This window comes from Antechinus flavipes, chromosome 1, assembly GCF_016432865.1.
Source record: "Antechinus flavipes isolate AdamAnt ecotype Samford, QLD, Australia chromosome 1, AdamAnt_v2, whole genome shotgun sequence".
NCBI lineage: Eukaryota > Metazoa > Chordata > Mammalia > Dasyuromorphia > Dasyuridae > Antechinus > Antechinus flavipes.
Window position 1 is genome coordinate 531,328,767 of NC_067398.1, and position 19,288 is coordinate 531,348,054.

General features: G+C 32.2%; 1 protein-coding gene across 1 annotated transcript in view; it reads left to right on the forward strand.

Moving 5' to 3' along the window:
• The window catches only part of GALR1 (galanin receptor 1), a 31,243-nt gene that overhangs the window by 3,762 nt on the left and 8,193 nt on the right, over positions 1-19,288 (forward strand). Inside the window, exon 2 of the mRNA XM_051970551.1 lies at positions 12,128-12,193. Within this exon, the coding sequence (XP_051826511.1) occupies positions 12,128-12,193 (66 nt within the window). The remainder of the gene's footprint in view (positions 1-12,127; positions 12,194-19,288) is intronic.

The following is a 19,288-nucleotide window of genomic DNA, read 5'->3' on the forward strand; positions in this document are numbered from 1 at the left end:
TTGATATTACCTGGAAGTATGTTTTGAACAAAAGGGCACTTTGTCATAATGGCATACAGTTCCCAAATTATTAATTCCACATAATTGGTGGTTTTTTTAGTGCTAAATTCTGTTAAACACTGACATTTAAATCACAATTACAGTGCTTATTGAAAAAGTCCAGAGATATGAAAAAGTGTTATAATGGAGAGAAAGTCAAACCTAAAAAGCTCAAAGAGAAGAAATAGGAATTAAGTGGTTCTTTAATATAGTTTAAACAATTTATCTGATTAATTCTGATCCTTAAGGTTTCTTTTCACTTACTTATTTGGACAAAAGAAGCTGCATAAAAAACAGCAAACCTAAGTTACTGTTATAATTGTACCAATGTAAATCTAGCCTTCGTGAGCTAGTAGTATTATAACTATAGTATAAGCATACAAGGCAGATTTTTATAGCACCAGGATACATTTTTGGTATCTTTTTTGCATAAGTAGGTAGCATTCTATTTTATTTTGGTCGAATGGGCATGCTGGATCTAAAAAAGAAAGCACTTTTAGGAACCTGAAGAATCAATTAAAAGGAAGGAAGAATACAAACTTTTAAAATATAAAATGTAGTAGAATAACAGCAGCAACAACCCCAAACCACATACGTATGTGTGAATGTATTTAATCTATATCTATCTGTCTGTCTACCTATCTAATACTTTACAATGTGGAAAGCACTTTCCTCAAAATGATTACATGAAGTATTTTTTTTTAATACTTCAAGTTTACTTAAAGCTTTTTCAGACTGGCAGGAATGGATCTTTTACTGCAAGATGACTAAATTGAAGTTCAGTGATGCTACATAAAGTAATGGATAGAGAGCTAGCTTCAGAATCTAAAATATATGGATCACAGGATCACAACTTTAGAGATAGAAGGGACCTTCTCTGTCATATACTAACTATGTGTTTTTGGTTAAGTGTTCAATTTAATGCTCAGAGCAACTTTGAAACTATTGTTTTCTGAATAGTTCAGTTCAATAATGAATTCACAGATACAAGGGGGAAAAGAACGGGTGAAGATGTTATGTTTTATTATAATACTATTTGATGAAAAGCTAGAATCACCTAACCAAAATTTTATTTACTATGTGGTTAGCTGGCTAAAAATGGTGGCAATTGAGAATGGGAATTAGCCTTTTGATACAGTATAAAATATAAATATGATAAATTTCTGGTGAGAGAGGGAGAACATTTAACAAAGTCTAGTAAGAATGTATGTCAGAATTTTTTTTCAAATCTATTTTAAAAGTCTTTAAACTCAAAAAGAACAGAAAAAGAAGACTAGCTATGTATATGTCTCAAACTAGATACCTTAGAGAGAAGCTATTAAAGAAAGAAGATGAGCAGTTGAGACACCCAGAAAACAAAATCCAAGAAAAGAGCCAAAAGTATAAATCACTGCCTCAATTATTTACACACAGATGTTCAAAGTTTAGTGATAAATGAGAAGTCAGAAATTCCAGTATAAGAAAGCAAGTTTGTCCTCATAGGTCCTTGCTATAATGAAATTTATTAATAGATCATGTCTCTGAACAATAATGGGTAATAAGGATAGGGTAGCATTATATATTAGAAAGGTATAATGTGAGGAAATCTGAGAATGAAAAATGGTCAGTACAGCAGAGAGCTTTTGTGAGTATAGGTCAATAAAAGGAGAAACAGAAGTGATTTTAATCTTTGTAGCAAGTACTAACCATGTGGACCAAAAGAAAATTATTGAGGAGTTTGAGAAATTTGTCACAAGTCAGGAACATGCATGATATAGTGGTGTTGGGGAACTTCAAATATCCAGATATCTGATATTTGAATGTCTGGAATTCTCTCTCTTCCAAGAACAGACCATGACTTGCTTTAACAATAATCTCAAAAGCAGAGGAAACAAGAGGAAATTATGTTCTAGATCTTATTCATATGAGTTTTAAAAAAGGAAAAGAAAAAAAGAATCTGTGAACTATAGAATTGTGAGCTTGGTTTTGATTCTCTGGAAAATTCTAGACTGGATCATTAGAGACATAATTGACAAAATTTAAAAAGGGCATCAGTGATTACAAAACTTCATGATTTCATCAAGAATAATCTTATTTTCTTTCCTCTTTTTTGATGGAATTATTGTAAAATAACAGATAAGGAAAATGATGTAGATATGGTTTGTCTAGATTTTAACAAAGTTTTTTGATGAAGTCTCCTATATTATTCCTTTGGAGAAGATGAAGGAATATGGATTAGAGGATAATATAATTAGATGGATTTTGAACTTATTGACTCACTGACTGAAAAAGTATGTGTGGATGGGGAAGGAGAAGAAAAGGGAATAAGCATTCATATGGTATCTACTATGTACCAGATACTGTACTAAGCACTATACAAATATTATTTCATTTGCTCCTCTCAACAATGCTATGAGTTGGTGCTATTTTACAGCTGAGGAAACTGAGGCAAATATAGTTAAGGAACTTACTCAGCATCACTCACCTAATAAGTATCTTGAGACTGGATTTGAACTTGAATCTTCCTAACTAAAATAATCTATATATCCTTTGTGCTCCCTACTTTCACCCTGCTTTGATGAATCATTGGCAACATGATACACAAGGTTTCCATTGAGGTGCCCTTGTAGTCTTTGCTTGGTCCTGTACTGTTTAACAACGGGGAATTATAGTTAACATAATGGCTGATAGTCACAATCTAAAAATTTTGGAGTATTGGATAGGTATTTCAGACTCACCATATTTAAAATAAAAGATATTGTCTCCCCAAACTTTCATATTTTCCAAATTTCCCTATTTCTATTGAGCATATTATGCTTCTAATCATCAGGTTTGCAACCCTATTGTCATATTCATCCTTTCAGTCTCATTCCAGACATCCTATCAGTTATTAAACCTTGGTTTTTTTTTCACATGTCATGTTTATGACCTAATTGTGAGTAAAGACAAAAAAATTTTCATCAAAAGTCAAGCCTTATCTTCTCTCTTCTGAATTATTGTGATACCTCTTTATTAGACTTTATTAGACTTCCTGCTTCTAGTCTCTTCAGAATCCACTCTTTTCCCTATGTCAATACCAGGATTTTCCTAAAGCACAGGTCTGACTATATTCTTTTTAATGAAATTGATTATGTGAAAAGTGTACAAAAGAGAACAGGGAAGAATACTGAGTCTAAGTAATAAAAAGAGTAGTTGAAGGATTGGGTATGTTTAGCTTGGATAAGAGATGACTTGGGATGGAACAATATGGTAGATACCTTTATTTATTTGGATAGTTATCATATACAAGAAGCTTTGGACTTAGTATGTCCTCATGCTATCCAATAGCTATAAATTAGACCTAGAGTCTGTTTGGCCTCATAGGCCATATAGAATAATAAGAAATGGTTGAATTTTTTTTCTTCTTTTTTCTTTTTCTTTTTTTTTTATTATAGCTTTTTATTGACAGAACATATACATGGATAATTTTTCTACATTTTTCCTTGCAATTACTTCTGTTCCAACTTTTCCCTTCCTTCCTTCCACCCTACCTCAGATGGCAGTCTCATACATGTTAAACATGTTAAAGTATATTTTAAGTACAATACATCTGTACATATTTATATAGTTCTCTTGTTGCACAAGAAAAATCAGACTTAGAAAGGTAAAAATAATCTGGGAAGAAAAACAAAAACGCAAACAGTCCACATTCATTTCCCAGTGTTCTTTCTGTGGGTGTAGCTTGTTCTGTTCATCACTGATCAATTGGAACTGAATTGGATCTTCTCATTGCCGAAGATAGCCACTTCCATCACAATGGATTCTCATATAGTATTGTTGAAGTATATGATGATCTCCTGGATCTGCTCATTTCACTTAGCATCAGTTCATGTGAGTCTCTCCAAGCCTCTCTGTATTCATCCTGCTGGTCATTTCTTACAGAACAATAATATTCCATAACATTCATATACCGCAATTTATTCAGTCATTCTCCAATTGATGGGCATCCACTCAATTTCCAGTTTCTGGCCACTACAAAGAGGGCTGCCACAAACATTTTTGTATATACAGGTCTCTTTCCATTCTTTAAGATCTCTTTGGGATATAAGTCCAGTAATAATACTGCTGGATCAGTCTGATAGCTTTTTGAGCATAGTTCCAAATTACTCTCCAGAATGGCTGGATGTATTAACAACTCCACCAACAATGTATCATTATCCCAGTTTTCCCGCATCCCCTTCAACATTCTGCATTATTTTTCCCTGTCATCCTAGACAATCTGACAAGTGTGTAGTGGTATCTCAAAGTTGTCTTAATTTGCACTTCTCTGATCAATAGTGATTTGGAACACCCTTTCATATGAGTAGAAATAGTTTCAATTTCATCATTTAATGAGTTGAATTTTTAAAAAGGCAAATTTAGATTTCTTAGCTTTACAAAAATGAAAAAAGTCTGCCTAAGGAGTTTCTGCTTCTTTGGAAGTCTTCAAGCAAAAGTATCCCTGATCATTTGTTGGATATGTTATGATGGGGATTCCTTTAGTGGATGGTTTGAATTAGGTGGCATCTTTAAGGGTCTCTTTTAGCCCTTAAATTTCATGATTCTATGATCTATTCACTCTCCTTCACTATCATATCTAATGGATTCCCAATACTTATTTATTGTTTTCTATGATAAGAATGATTTAGAAATGCTCTTTGTTTGAAATACTTATTTCTATTTTAATCTTTTGGGCCTTGAAAGCACATTTCTTCTCTGCATATATATGTTAGAAACTTATAAAAATAAAATTATATAGTACTTGGGTATATTCTTCAAGGACTAACCTAATTTACTGTGAAAATACTGTGGGGGAAAAAAGACACACTTGGGAGGATCTTACTGTAGATTATATTTTAGCCTGGGAATTATAAATTAATGTTTGAATCTTTTGTGGGCTTAGTACTAATAGTAGTATTTTGATCTTGAGAAACATTTGCTTATCTCTTTCGCATCTCTCTCTATCTCTTCTTTGTCAAATCAATCTGTCTGTCTGTCTGTCTCTTTCTTGTCAATTAGTATAGTATGACCTCATGCTAATGTGATAAGGGCTATTCCTTTCATGGGATAAAAAGGAACAGAATCTTCAGAAAAATCTTGTTACCTTTTTACCTCCTTTGTTAATTTTCCTTTGGACCTCTACCCTACTCATATATCTTGCCGTGATAGATTTAAAACCCAAATATTCCAGTTGTAATTATTGATAATTTTCATTATGTCTTCCAGAAATTCCTAATCAGTACATTGCACCCAACTAATTTTTAAAACCTCATCTCTGGCTACCTCCAGTTATTTTCATGTACATGTATCCTCTCTGTGCTGTACTGGTAATTGGGAGACTGAAACTTAAATGTTGGACAGACTAAACTGACAAGATTTGAGCATAAAAGTAAGATACAAGCTCATCAATCAATCAATCAATGAGCAAGCATTTATCAAGCAGTAATTATGTGTCAGACATTGTACTAATATCTGGGATACAAAGAAAAAGCAAAAAAAGAAAGCCTCTGCTTTCAAGGATCTTGTAAATCAGGACATAAATTGGGATATATATATATAATAAGTACAGAGTATATGGAAGGTAACATTGGAGAGAGTTATAATAGCAACTGGAGGAATAGGGTTAGAAACAGGAATCCAGTTATCTAAACAAATATGGTTACTTTTACTTTACAATTGATCTGTAGATACTCTTCACCTACCCTGGACATTAGACTCAGGAGTGGGCGCAGGAGGCAGAGATAATTTAGAAGTAAATAGAAGTAAATAAGATGTAAGCACAAAAAGATTCAGAAGCATAAAATAGAAGTAAATAAGATGTAAGCACAAAAAGATTCAGACACAACACAAAAATCTAACTATCTAATGAGATATGTTGTTTCATCTTGCTGCTGATTTCCTGATTTCTAGATAATGGTCTCATTCTCCAGATGCTATGTTCTTTGTTGTCTTCTATTTTCTAGTCTGTACAGTCAAAGCTATGATTTTTTTTTCAGTAGCAATATATGGCTGTGAGAGTTAAATCATAAGGCAACTGAGTGCTGCAGAATCAACATTTTCCAATTGTGCCAGACAAGATTTTTGTGAATTCCTTGGACAGCAAGGAGATCAAAGAGATCAATACTTAAAGAAAGAAATTCAAATTATTCATTGGAAGGTCAGAAGCTGAAGCTCAAATACTTGGGTCACATAGTGAGAAGATAAGATTCATTGGGAGTTGGGAAAAGTTGAAGGTAAAAGGAAAGAGGGACAGTGGAAGATGAGATGGATAGATAGTGTCATAGACACAATGAACATGAACTTAGACAGACTTTGATTAGAATTAGAGGATAAAAGTGTCTGTTATGCTGTGGACCATGGTGTCATGAAGAGTTGAACGTGACTAAACAGCAAAAACAGAAACTTTTCTCAATCTTTTTTTTAGCATTACTTAACTCCTAGACAATAGGAGTCTCTAGGACTTTCCCTTTCTTGGAACATTTCCATTGCATCAAAATTACAGCTATACATTGTTCTAGATCCCGGACTTTTAACCCAAGGATTCTATGGATAAATTTCAGTTGATCCTTAAACTTGCATGGAAAAATTTCCCATATCTTTATTCTCATTCAGCTCTAACTGATGTCTAGTATTTTCTTCAATTATTTAAAAAGATTATTTTGAGAAGAGGTCTGCAGGTTTCACCTTCAACCTGCTAGTGGGGCACATGAGACTAAAATTGTTTTAGTGTCCCCATCCTGAATTACTATTTCAGAATTATCTCATAGGATCACATGTCTAGAAATAGATGTGATTTCTTTGCTAATATGTTATAAGCAAAACCCCATAATAAAGTTGTGAAACCTTAAATAAAGAATAATGCTATAAGACACTTGCTCACTTAAAACATATTCCCTATGGAACTAATTTTTCCTGTAACATTCTGTTCCAGTAATTGGTAATGTCAATATTTGGGATTTCTCTCTTTTGTCCCTGTTATTTCATTGATCTTTATTTTTATTTTTTCCCTTAGGACTTTCATCTCTGTTATAAATCCTATGAGGGTGAGGCTTGTGCTACTCATTATTAGAGTCACTGGAACTTGAGGTGATGGGGTGAAACTCCAAATTAAATAACATTTGCAAAGTGGTTAGTACAATGGCTGGGGCATAGTAGGCACTTAATGAATACTTATTCCTTCACTCACTTACTCCCATCTTTTCCCATGGAAAGAGGTAGGTTTAGTATAGGCTTGCTCGGGAATGGGTTGGTGAGCTATTAATATAAATCAAATTATTTCTTTTAAAAATAGTTTATTATCATTTTAATGAGCAAAATTAATTTGTTCCTTCCACTATCCCATTATTTAGCAAATTAATAAAATAAAAAATATTTAAAGCCTTAACATATTTCTATAAAAAATTTGGTCCTTTATGGTATCTTTGAATTCCTTGCCTCTACTTTGTTCTGAGTTATTGCTGTGGTCACCAGATCATTGTATTCTTTCCTTATTCATCTGTGGCAGCATTGGTATGAGCCTGGATAGTTTTTTCCTAGGTAATTAATATAGTAATTTCAAGTTAATAACTGCTAATGCATTCACTATGCAGGTTGGGTTTGAATAATGGTGTTATTGATAATGATAGCCCAAATAAATCAGGGACTGATCTATGGTGGAGGCATTTTTTTGGTTAAGTAGACAAATCTGAATTTCATTGATATTACAAATAAGATGACTGTACTTATAGAATAGGTCCTGCAAATTAATGAACTTAAAATGTTTTGTAGTTTTGTATCAGAGAATAATTTATCTCAAACCAATGTATTTTTCTAATCTGTTCCTTTTGACAGAAGGAATGTAGTCACTTCAGTCTGGATTTGATTTTCTCTTGCAGTGTTTAAGGATCTATCTATCTGTAGCACAGAAGTTGAATGCTGGTATTACTATCTTCTTAGGCCATTATTTTAACCAACAAATTGGAAATATTGTATGAAGTCTGATAACTTTCCTCTGGAGTATACCCAGCTGGGGGACTGGAAAGCAGTGATAGTTTTTTTTTTTTTTTTAAGGATCAATGTTATTATAAGATAGGGTTCATTCGGGAGGTTATTATATCTATAGTCAAACACTTTAATATGCAACTTAGAACTGAATTATACACCTGAGCATCAAGGAAGTGTTGATTGAAAATACAAACTGTATTATTTGGTTAACAAAGTTACAAATTGACCAAGTCTATGAAAGCACAACTTAGAACTGAATTATACACCTGAGCATCAAGGAAGTGTTGATTGAAAATACAAACTGTATTATTTGGTTAACAAAGTTACAAATTGACCAAGTCTATGAAAGCACTTCATGTGAAAAATACCTAGTGATTCTTAGGAATGACAAACTCAATATGAGCCAACAGTGTGGTAACCAAAAATGTTAATTTGTTATTAGCCTTCATTAAGAGAACACAGTATCCAAAGAAAAGACAGGGATAGTCCCATTCTTCCTTGCTATAATCAAACAACTTCTGGTATATTACATCTAATTCTAAGTGCCAAATTTTAGAAGTTCTATAGGTAAAGATGGATGCATTTTGGAATTCTTTGCCACCACAAACAAATAAACCAAAAAAAAAAAAAAACCCAAAACCATTCCTTCATGTCCAGAGTGAGATGATCAGAATCAAGAAAAGACTTAAAATCATTCTTTATGAGGATTGTATGAAGAAACTAGGGACACAACATGAATAAGATCAATCAGAGGTGATGTTATAATAGTCTTCAAATATTTGGGAAATCATCACATAGAGGAATAATTAAACTTGTCCAATTTGAATCCAAAGAGTATAATTAGAACTTTTGGGTAAGAGTTACAGAGAAGTAAACTTGAACTTAACATTAAAAGACCCCTCAAAACTCCAAATTATTCTAATAGAGCTAGCCAAAAATAGCCCTCAGAAGGTTGGTGAGTTATACTTCACTGGAGGTGAAGATAAGTGATAAGGCCTCATTGGTTGTGTTGTAGAAATGATTACTTGGTGCGAGATGGGATGAGGTATCATTCTAACTCAAAGAATCTAGGAATTAACTGAGACTGGCATGAACATATCATCAATTAACAATAACGCTTCCCAGCACAAATTTTATTCATGAACCAAGGAGTAGAAATGAAATTTGTTATGTTAGAAAGGAGTTTGCATCAATTCCTGGAGGTTATATTGAGGCAAATTTTAGCTTAGAAGAAGGAATAACATTTTAACCATTCAAGCTATCCCAAATGGAATAAGCTAACTTGTAAGAGAGCTCACTTCTACTTGAGGTATTTACACACAGATGATCAGTTGTCAGAGGTATTTATAGAAAACTTTCTCTTTTACTTAATTATGCCTTAAGATCTTCTCACCTAACTCTATCATCTCTCTCTCTCTCTCTCTCTCTCTCTCTCTCTCTCTCTCTCTCTCTCTCTCTCCCTTATGCTAAGTGCTAAGGACCAAAATGTATTTCAAACAGGAAGAAGAGGTGTAGAAAATAACTAGCACCAAAATGTATACTAATATACTATATAGTGACTTGCTCTAGGATGGTCATAAGCCAACAGCCCAAAAGGGAAGCACAATTTCAGCAACTCATTAGTATTATTGTGGAATGCCAAGAAAAAAATAGCAATAGATATAGACATGCAATAATATGTTATAGAGCAGTTAATTGACAAGGATTTATTGAATGACTTATACTCCAGACATGGTGCTGGCTTCTGGGCATTCAAGAATGAGATACCATGACTTTTATTTATTTGGAGTGAACGTATCATATCATAGGACAGCTAGGTGATAACATAGGGCACAAAGTGCTCGGCCTAGAGGCAAGAAGACTCATATTTCTCAGTTCAAATCTGGTCTCAGCCACTTAGTTGTTGGATCCTGGGCAAGTCACTTAATTCTGTTTGCCTCCATTTCCTCATCTGTAAAATAAGATGCAGTAGGATATGACAAATCACTCTAGTTCTTTGCCAAGAAAACCCCTCATGGAATCACAAAAAGTCAGACACAACTAAATAACAACAGGACAGTTATAGTACTATCCTATAATGATCCTGGACAGATCATTTAATCTCTTTCATTTTAATTTCATTTTTTGTAAAGTGTAAAATATAACACTGCCTACTTATTGAGAGGGTATAAGAATCCAGTGACATAGTATGTATGAAACACTTTATATAATGTTAAATAGATGTCAGGGATTATGTGTGGACGTTGATTTTTTTTAAGGCATATTTGTCCCAGGCAATGTAATCTTTAAATTTTGAAAAATAATAGTATATATGTGAATGATTTTAATGCCTAGAATTTCAACTCCCAATTTTTTTCTTGTAAAAATAAGCATTTAAAATTAATATGAATTCAAAACTAACAATGTCACTTCAAATTTTTGTAAGTAATATTTTATTTTCCTACTTAATTACATGTAAAGCAATTAATTTTTTTTAAAATGAGTTCTGAATTCTCTCCCTACCTTCCCTACTCCTTGAGATGGTAAACAATCTGATATAGATTATATATATGCAGTCATATAAAACATATTTTTACATTAGTCATTTTGTGGAAAAAAATTGGGCCAAAAAAAAAAGAAAGGAAAGAAGGAAAGAAGAAAGAAAGGAAGGGAGAAAAAAGGAAAAAAAGAAAAGAAAGCAGGAAAAAAGGAAAGAAGGAAGAAGGAAAGAAAAGAGTATGTTTTAGTTTGCATTCAGACACCATCAATTTTTTCTATGTAGGTGGGTAGCATTTTTATCTTGAGTCCTTTGAGATTGTCTGAGATCAATATATTGCTGGGAATAGCCAAGTCATTCATAGTTTTCATTGCATAATATTACTGCTATTGCATACAATGTTCTGGTTCTATATTTTATGCTGTACTAGTACATTTACTTTCTAAATTTTTCTGAAATCATCCTGTTCATCATTTCTTATAGCATTATTCTATTAAAATCATACATCAAAATTGTTCAGCCATTCTGTCATTGTGCGTGTCTTTTCAATTTCCAATTTTTTGTCATCACAAACAAACAAACAACCCCCTCCCTCCCAAACCATTTGTACAGATAGGTTCTTTTCTCTTAAAAAACCATCTTTGGAATATAGATCTAGCAGTGCTATTACTGGCTCAAAGGGTATGCACAGTTTTACAGCTCTTTGGATATAGTTCCAAATCTTAATTATCTGACATTCTTACCAGCATATATAATTTTATTTTTCTGTCTTATTATCTAACTTAATAGGTGTGAGGTGGAAACTAAGTTGTTTTTATTTGCATTTCTCTAATAATTAGTAATTATAACATTTTTTCATGTGACTATAGCTTTGATTTCTTCATCTCAAAACTGCCTATTCACATCTTTTAACTATTTGTCAATTGGGGAATGATTTATATCCTTACAAATCTGACTCAAGTTTTTTATCTACTTGAGAAATGAGATCTTTATCAGAGATACTTGCTATGATTTTTTCTTCCAGTTTTCTGTTTTTCTTCTAATCTTGTGTTGATTTTGTTTATGCAAAACTTTAAAAAATTATATATCTTCAATTTTCCATATGCAATGTTTTTTTTTTAATCTCTTCTTTGAATGAAATTCTGCCCTCATCCATAGATCTGACAGGTAAATTATTCTGTGCTTCCTTAATTTGTTCCTAGTATCACTCTTTATGTACATGGTATGTGGTGTGAGATGTTGGGCTACATCTAGTTTCTGCTATTGGGTTTTCCAGTTTTCCCAGGAGTATTTTTGTAGATAGTAAGTTCTTATTCCTAGAGTTTTGGGTTTTTATTAAACCTAAATTACTGTGGTCATTTGCTATATGACATATTTTACCTAATCGATTCCATTGATCTACTACTATTATTTCTTAGCCAAAATCAGGTTGTTTTTATGATTATTAAGCTGTAATGCAGTTTGAGATTTGGTAGTACTAAGTAACCTTCATTCACATTTTATTTTCATTGATTACTTTGATATTCTTAATATTTTAGCTTCAAATTTTTAGTGATTATCTTTGAATTACAAACAATAAGATGTTAAAAGCTTCACTGAAGCAATAACAATTATTTTATGCTTTCTTTTCAGGTGCTTAACCATTTACATAAAAAGCTGAAAAATATGTCAAAGAAATCAGAAGCATCAAAGAAAAAGGTGAAGTTTCATATATTTACATGGTTTTATTCCTAAGCACCCTTTTTTATTTTGATCTCATCTCTTAGGATACAATTATTCTTTGTTAGAATTCCAAGCCAAAGTATTCTAACATAAACTTTCAAATATCTCCATTAATCATTGGGGCAGTGAGTTAATAAACAGGGAAGAAAAATATAAATAAATGTATGTTATAGAATTAATTCTGGGTGACATAAATCTATTTTTAAGGGAGGTTCATCTTTAAAAGGAGAAGTGGGGAGGATGATTAGAGTCAGAATATTAGAAAAACAAACTTGTGATAAATACCTTACCTTCTACACTATCCCCATGGTACTTTTCCAAACTGTTCCACAAAACCATTGCTTTGTTCCTTTGGATGTCAGAACTGTGATGCCCTTACCCTTCTGGGAAAAAAAAAAAGATTTCAGGATGTTCCTTGATCTTTGTCATCTCATGTTTGTGCACGGTCAGAAATGAGAGTATGAAAGGGGTTACAAAGAGTTCCAGTGGAAAATTATCTCTTTGCTATTGTCTTTTCTATGAAATGAATTCTAGTCTAAACAAGTCTCCTTTGATTAATGGCATAATATGCAGCTGTCCAATTTTTATTTATTTTGAAAGTTTTTATATTTTCAAGAAACACTGAATTCTCTGAAACTAAATCATCTTGACTGTTGTTCTGAGAGTATTTATCTGATTTCTTTTTGGCACAGAATAATCAAGATTTCAGGCAGTATAACCATGGTGATAGAGAGACATGCCTAATTATTTTATCTGTCAGGGTAGTTATACTTTCTCAAAAATTTTCTATTCTATTTTTTTCAAACTGAATATTTTACATAAAAGATTTCATTATTTGAAGAGAAAGAATTATGTTACACTAAATGATATTTCCAAACAAACTACTTATTTGAAAGAACAATTCATAAAACCAGAGCATCTCAGGGTTGGCAGAAATCCTAGAAATTATAAATACTTCAACTTGGCAATGAATGTAGAAAATTTTGATATCACACAGTATCTCAGATGTATTAAATCTCTGCTTCAATATGATAAATGATGATGAACTCATTACATCAATTATGTCCCATTCTATTAAAATATTGTTGATGTCTTTTGTATTTTCCTCCTAGTTAGTTCTCAATATATAACTGACCTTTCCTCCATCTTGAAGACTGCTCCTTATAAAAAAGAATTAAAAAAATGCATCCCAGCAAAATTGACAAAATAATCAGGGTAGATAATATATATATATATATATATATATATATATATATATATATATACACACACACACACACACACACACATATCTACTATTCCTCATTTATAATCCCCATCTCTTTACAAATGAGAGGAAAGTACATTTCTTCTTCAAGATCAAGATTAGACATTATAGCTACATATATGTTTCAGTTTCTGTTTTACTTTCTATTCATTTTAGTCTACTCAATGTCATTTTCCTTATTATTCTTATTCCATTTGTTATCAATACACATCTTCATATTCCTTCCTTTTTTCCTTTACATTTAATATTTTCTATGACACATCAATAGTATACGAGTACTATACTTTGTTTAACCATTCCCCAAATATATGATCACATATTTTGTTTACATTTTTAACTATGAAGGAAAGTTACAATTTTTTTGGGTGCATAATGGATCTTTTTTCCTCCTTTGTTCAATACTGGAGATTCTGGGTTTTACTCACTTAGGATAATGCTAAATGACTTTCCAAAATGGTTGGATCAATTCATAAGTCAAACAACAAGTTCTTAATATTTTTGCCTCTCTATTGTCCCTTCAATATTGATTACTTCTATCTTTTGTATCCTTGTCACCACATTATATTTTTAAACAACTTCAATCTTTAGAAATTAAGTAGAAATTTACTTCCAGATGGGTATTAACTATTCTTTGGCCCTACAAGGATTCTTTCTGAGACATAATGTCAAGGTCTTTTGACCTGGACTTGTCACTTTTTTTGTGAGAGAGAGGATACACATCTTAAAATGTAGTTAATAGCATTGAATGTAATAGTCCATGTCTAGTTCGGTTAGTTCACAATGTAGTGGGCGTATTAAATTTTCTTTTTTGAACTTTGTATTTTCTGTTAATGCAGCCTAACTTTTTTTGATCACTTCCTCCTATGACTGACTCATAATGAGTTTAAAATTAATATATAATCCTTTTTTAAAAATGCAAACTATTATAAAGTCACTTTGAAAAAATAAATGTCATTGCCTTTCTTCCCTTTTTAGTTTTGGGAAGATAAAGAAGATGATAGTTAATAATTCTCACTTAAGAGAAAATAGAACTATTCACCTCTAATTTTATTTCTGTTTCCTCTGTCAAAAAGGATCTTTGAATTGGAAATTATAGATTAAAATGGTGGAAATAAAATGATATAATAGCATCCAGAGCTCTCAATGAGCTCTCTTTCTCAAAGAAAGATAATCAAACATGATATTGTAGTTGTTGGTAAACCTAAATAAACCAACTTCTAAAGCAAGGCATACATGTTTGGTAAAATCTGAGAGAGCTAAAAAAATGGTTTGTCAGAAATTGCATTTAGAGCAACAACTTACAATATACAGTAGGTCAGTCAATAAGTACTTATTGTCTCTTATTTACCACACATTATGATGGAGATACAAGAAAGACAACTCATAGTTTAATGGATTAGAAAGCATTCAAAAATTATAAACAAATGAACCAAATATAAGACAAAGGAAATAATCAACACAGGGAAGGAAAAAATGTTAAAAGGGATCTGAAAAGATTTCTTGTATGAGGTAAGATTTTAGCTGGTATTTGATGGAATGAGAGGAAGAAGAGAAGAAGGACAGATTTCTAAATCTAGAGAACAGCCTATGAAAATACTTGGAACTGAGAACTAGTGTCTTGTTTAAGGACCAACAATGAGTCTAGTGTTCTGGATCAAAGAGTACAGAGAATAAAGGAATTATAAGAATTATGGAAATAGAGGAGAAGGTCCTGTTAATAAGGAATTTGAGCAGCAGAAAATTTTATATTTCATGCTGGAAGTGAGAGGGAGCCATTGGAATTTATAAAAGAGGAGTAGGCATAGTATTTTTTTTTTATTTTTTTTTAAATTTTTTTATTTAATAATTACATTATATTTACACTCATTTCTGTTCCGATTTTTTTTCCCCCTCCCTCCCTCCACCCCCTCCCCTTGATGGCAAGCAGTCCTTTATATGTTGGATATGTTGCAGTATATCCTAGATACAATATATGTTTGCAGAACCGAACAGTTCTCTTGTTGCGTAGGGAGAATTGGATTCAGAAGGTATAAATAATCCGGGAAGAAAAACAAAAATGCAGATAGTTCACATTCGTTTCCCAGTGTTCTTTCTTTGGGTGTAGCTGCTTTTGTCCGTCATTTATCAATTGAAACTCAGGTCTCTTTGTCAAAGAAATCCACTTCCATCAAAATATGTGAGTAGGCATAGTATTGTATTGACAGCTGAGTGGATAATGGAATGAAATGGAAAGTGTAATAACACTGTAAAGTAAAACATCTGTGATAGCTGTAAGAACTGTGATCAATACAATGACCATTTATGATTCCAAAGCACATACAATCCATCTCCTTACAGAGATGTGAGAGATTTACTTGACTATATATGTTGTAAAAGATTTGTTTTGAGACAGCTAGTTGCAGTAATGGATAGGACACTTACTCTGGAGTCAGAAGGACCTGAGTTCAAATACAGCTTCAGACACTTAGCACTTTCTAGATGTATGACTTGGTGTAAGTCACTTACCTCAGTTGTCTTGCAAAAATTTTTTTTATTTTCTCCTTTGTCAATGAGGTGAGAGATAGGATTTCTTTTATTTAAAAAAAAAAAAAAACCTAAAGCAGGGAGATTAGGAATGTTATAGATGTGAGATGTTGCATGTTCTTCCAGATGGAGTCACTATATGTTTATACTTAACAGTTTTATTTTGTTCCAAAATAGTTCCATATAGAGTTGAGGTATTCCATAAATACTACTGAATAGTATTGTATTTAATTCAGCAATACTTCATATATATATGTATATGTATATATATAACATATATATATTTCTAAGAGAATAAAAATGATGTATAATAAATATGAATCTGAATATAAAAATAAATATGAAAAAAATCAATAAAATTTGACTATGGATATGAAAATAAAACACATCAATACAATTTTTAAAAAGTAGTCCAACTAGTGTGGAAAACAATTTGGAATTGTACCATAAATACCACTGAATAGTATTGTATTTAATTCAGCAATACTTCATATATATATGTATATGTATATACATACACATGTATAAAACATATATATATTTATAAGAGAATAAAAATCTAGATAAAGGAATCATGCACACATATTTCTAGTAGAACTTTTTGTGTTAGCAAAGAACTGGAAAAACATGGGTGCCCATTTAATGGGGAAGGCTTAGTCAAAATGTAATATATGAAATGCAAATGTATTATAATATTGTTTTTTTGAAGAAAATGAAGAGTTCAGAGATTTTGAAAATACTTCAAATTGTTTAAATAATTGAATTGTTTTTCAGTGGCAAGGGCTAGATAGCACTTCGACAATATGAATTTATATGTGACCCAATTAGCATATAAATCAGAATGGTGAGGCTTTAGGTACACAAGTCCAGTTTATATTTTAAAGGAAGTGCTAATGTCAATAAGTGTTCTGGCTATTCAATTTAAGAAATTGGATTGGGAGTTTATTGTGATGATTAAATGAGATGATATGTGTAAAGTGCAGTGCTTGGTATGTAGTGGGTACTACATAAATGTTTATTCTTTTTACTTCCCCTTTTACCTACAACTAGTCCCTAGCCTAGCATTTGTATGACAAAAAATAGAGATAGAATTAATGAGGTGGACAGTCCTTGGCAAGATCTATAGATACAATGAGTGAAGGAATAGAGAGAAGGAATGTAAGAAGAATTTTAGTGGCTACCAGACAGAAGTGGAAATTTCACATGTTCTTATTTGACACATTTCAAATTAAATTAAAGGGACCTGATTGAACATTTACTGTGTGTAGGTAACAGGAATGAAAAGAAAAACAAAACAAAACAACTGGTACTGTCTTTGAAGAATTTGTATTCTTTCTGTGGCATGCAATATATGCATGGGTAAAGTAAGTAAATGTAAAGTGTATACACACTTATTTCAAAAGAGACAATTCTAAAAACTGAAGGGATTGTGAGAAATCTTAAGCAGAAGGTAATAACCACTTTGATTTGAAAGAATCTAGATGTTTTGTAAAGTGGAAATGAAGAGAAATGGGAGGCATCTATCAGCATGGAATCAAGAAATGGCCTTACCCTTGACCTTGATATTCCCTTATTATTATCTTGTATTTCATAATGTCAGCTAGGTGGTACAGTGAAGTGAGTGCTGGACTTGGAGTCAAGAAGCTTTAAATTAAAAACCAGACCTGTACACTTACTAGCTGTATGACTATGGGCAAGTCAATTAATCTCTGTCTGCCATTTTTTGTCAATTATAATTCCTATCTTCCAGAATTGTGATGAGGATCAAATGAAACAATATTTGTAAAACTCTTTACAAAACTTAAGATACTCTACAAATGTTGTTCAGTTGTTTATATATATATATATATATATATATATATATATATATATATATATATATATATATATATATATATATACTAGCTGCTTATTGTTGTTTTTAGAAAGAGCAGTCTATTCTATTTGTCTCCACTCTCACCAGCTTTTCATTCTTCAATCGATTGTGATTCCTTTCCTGTAATTCCACTGACAGTACTCTTTTAAGCTCACCAAAAATTAAAAAAAAAAAACATTTAAGTTACTATTCAGATATGTCTAACTTTCTTTGAATTTTTTCAACTAATATCATATTTATACTTCTATTGACTTCCAATGAAGAAGCTTTCAAGCGTAATATGTATGATACATGATGTTGCAGTGTGCTTGAAAATATACCTATAGCTGATCATATCAGGCATTTAATAAATGCTTATTGGCTGACTACTTGTACTTATATTTAACTATCCTAACAGTCAGGTCCAAGATTTAAAGAAAAAGACACAGTCACATGTCTCACAAGAGGACAGGATTTATTATCAACATAGAAAATATTATTGAAACACACTCAAATCATGTAAAAATCATGTCAGAAACACATACTTCTGCTTCACCACTATTAGGACTTGCCCTGGGGAAAGAAACTGTCCCAATTTAGGCTGTGGTCAAAAAATATGAATTCAAATGCTATCTCTGATAATTATTACCTGTGTAACTTTGAACAAATCACTTAGTCTCTGTAGTCCTAAGTTTTTTTTCACATTAAAATAATGCTGTTGGACTAGGTGGCTTGGAGTTCCTTTCTAGCTCTGATTTTATGATATTGTGATCTTGAATTGTACTGGAATAGGTAAACTATCTGTAGGATCTGTGTTTTTTATTCTGAAAAAGGAGCTCAAGACTTTTGCAAATTCATGACTATAAAGTAAGCAAATACTCTTTACCTTTGGATTCAGGAACTTCAGGTATGTTAGTCCTAGCTATTTTGAACTTAATCTTTCCTTCCTATTCTTTCTCTTCCACCTGCCTTGAAAGAGCACAGCTTAAACAGACTGAATCATGAACTGAATTTATTTCCTTTTTTATTTGTCTGTGAAGAAGGTTATCTGTAATGGGCTGAGGCTTGAGTTGATGCACTGAGGTCCCAAGCACATGAGGCTAAATAGTAATTGGACCATACTCCATTAATATATAAGCTTGGAGAAAGAATGGTCCCCGCCCACTCTTTGTGCAAGTCCTGATGTGTTGTATAGGAAATGACGATTTTGGTGGGTGGAGGCAGGGGAGTGGAAAAGGAAGGGGAAGGAGAGACTGCTTGCTTTTGCCATTGCGACGACTTTTCAGCTCAGATCCCCCTCTGTTAGCTGGCTTCCTGTCGCAGCTGCCCATATTGCTATGGCAATCTTTCTTGCCCATATTGCTATCGCAATCCTTATTCATCTCTTCACTTCAATAAAGATTGAAGATTTTCCCTTTAACCTGAA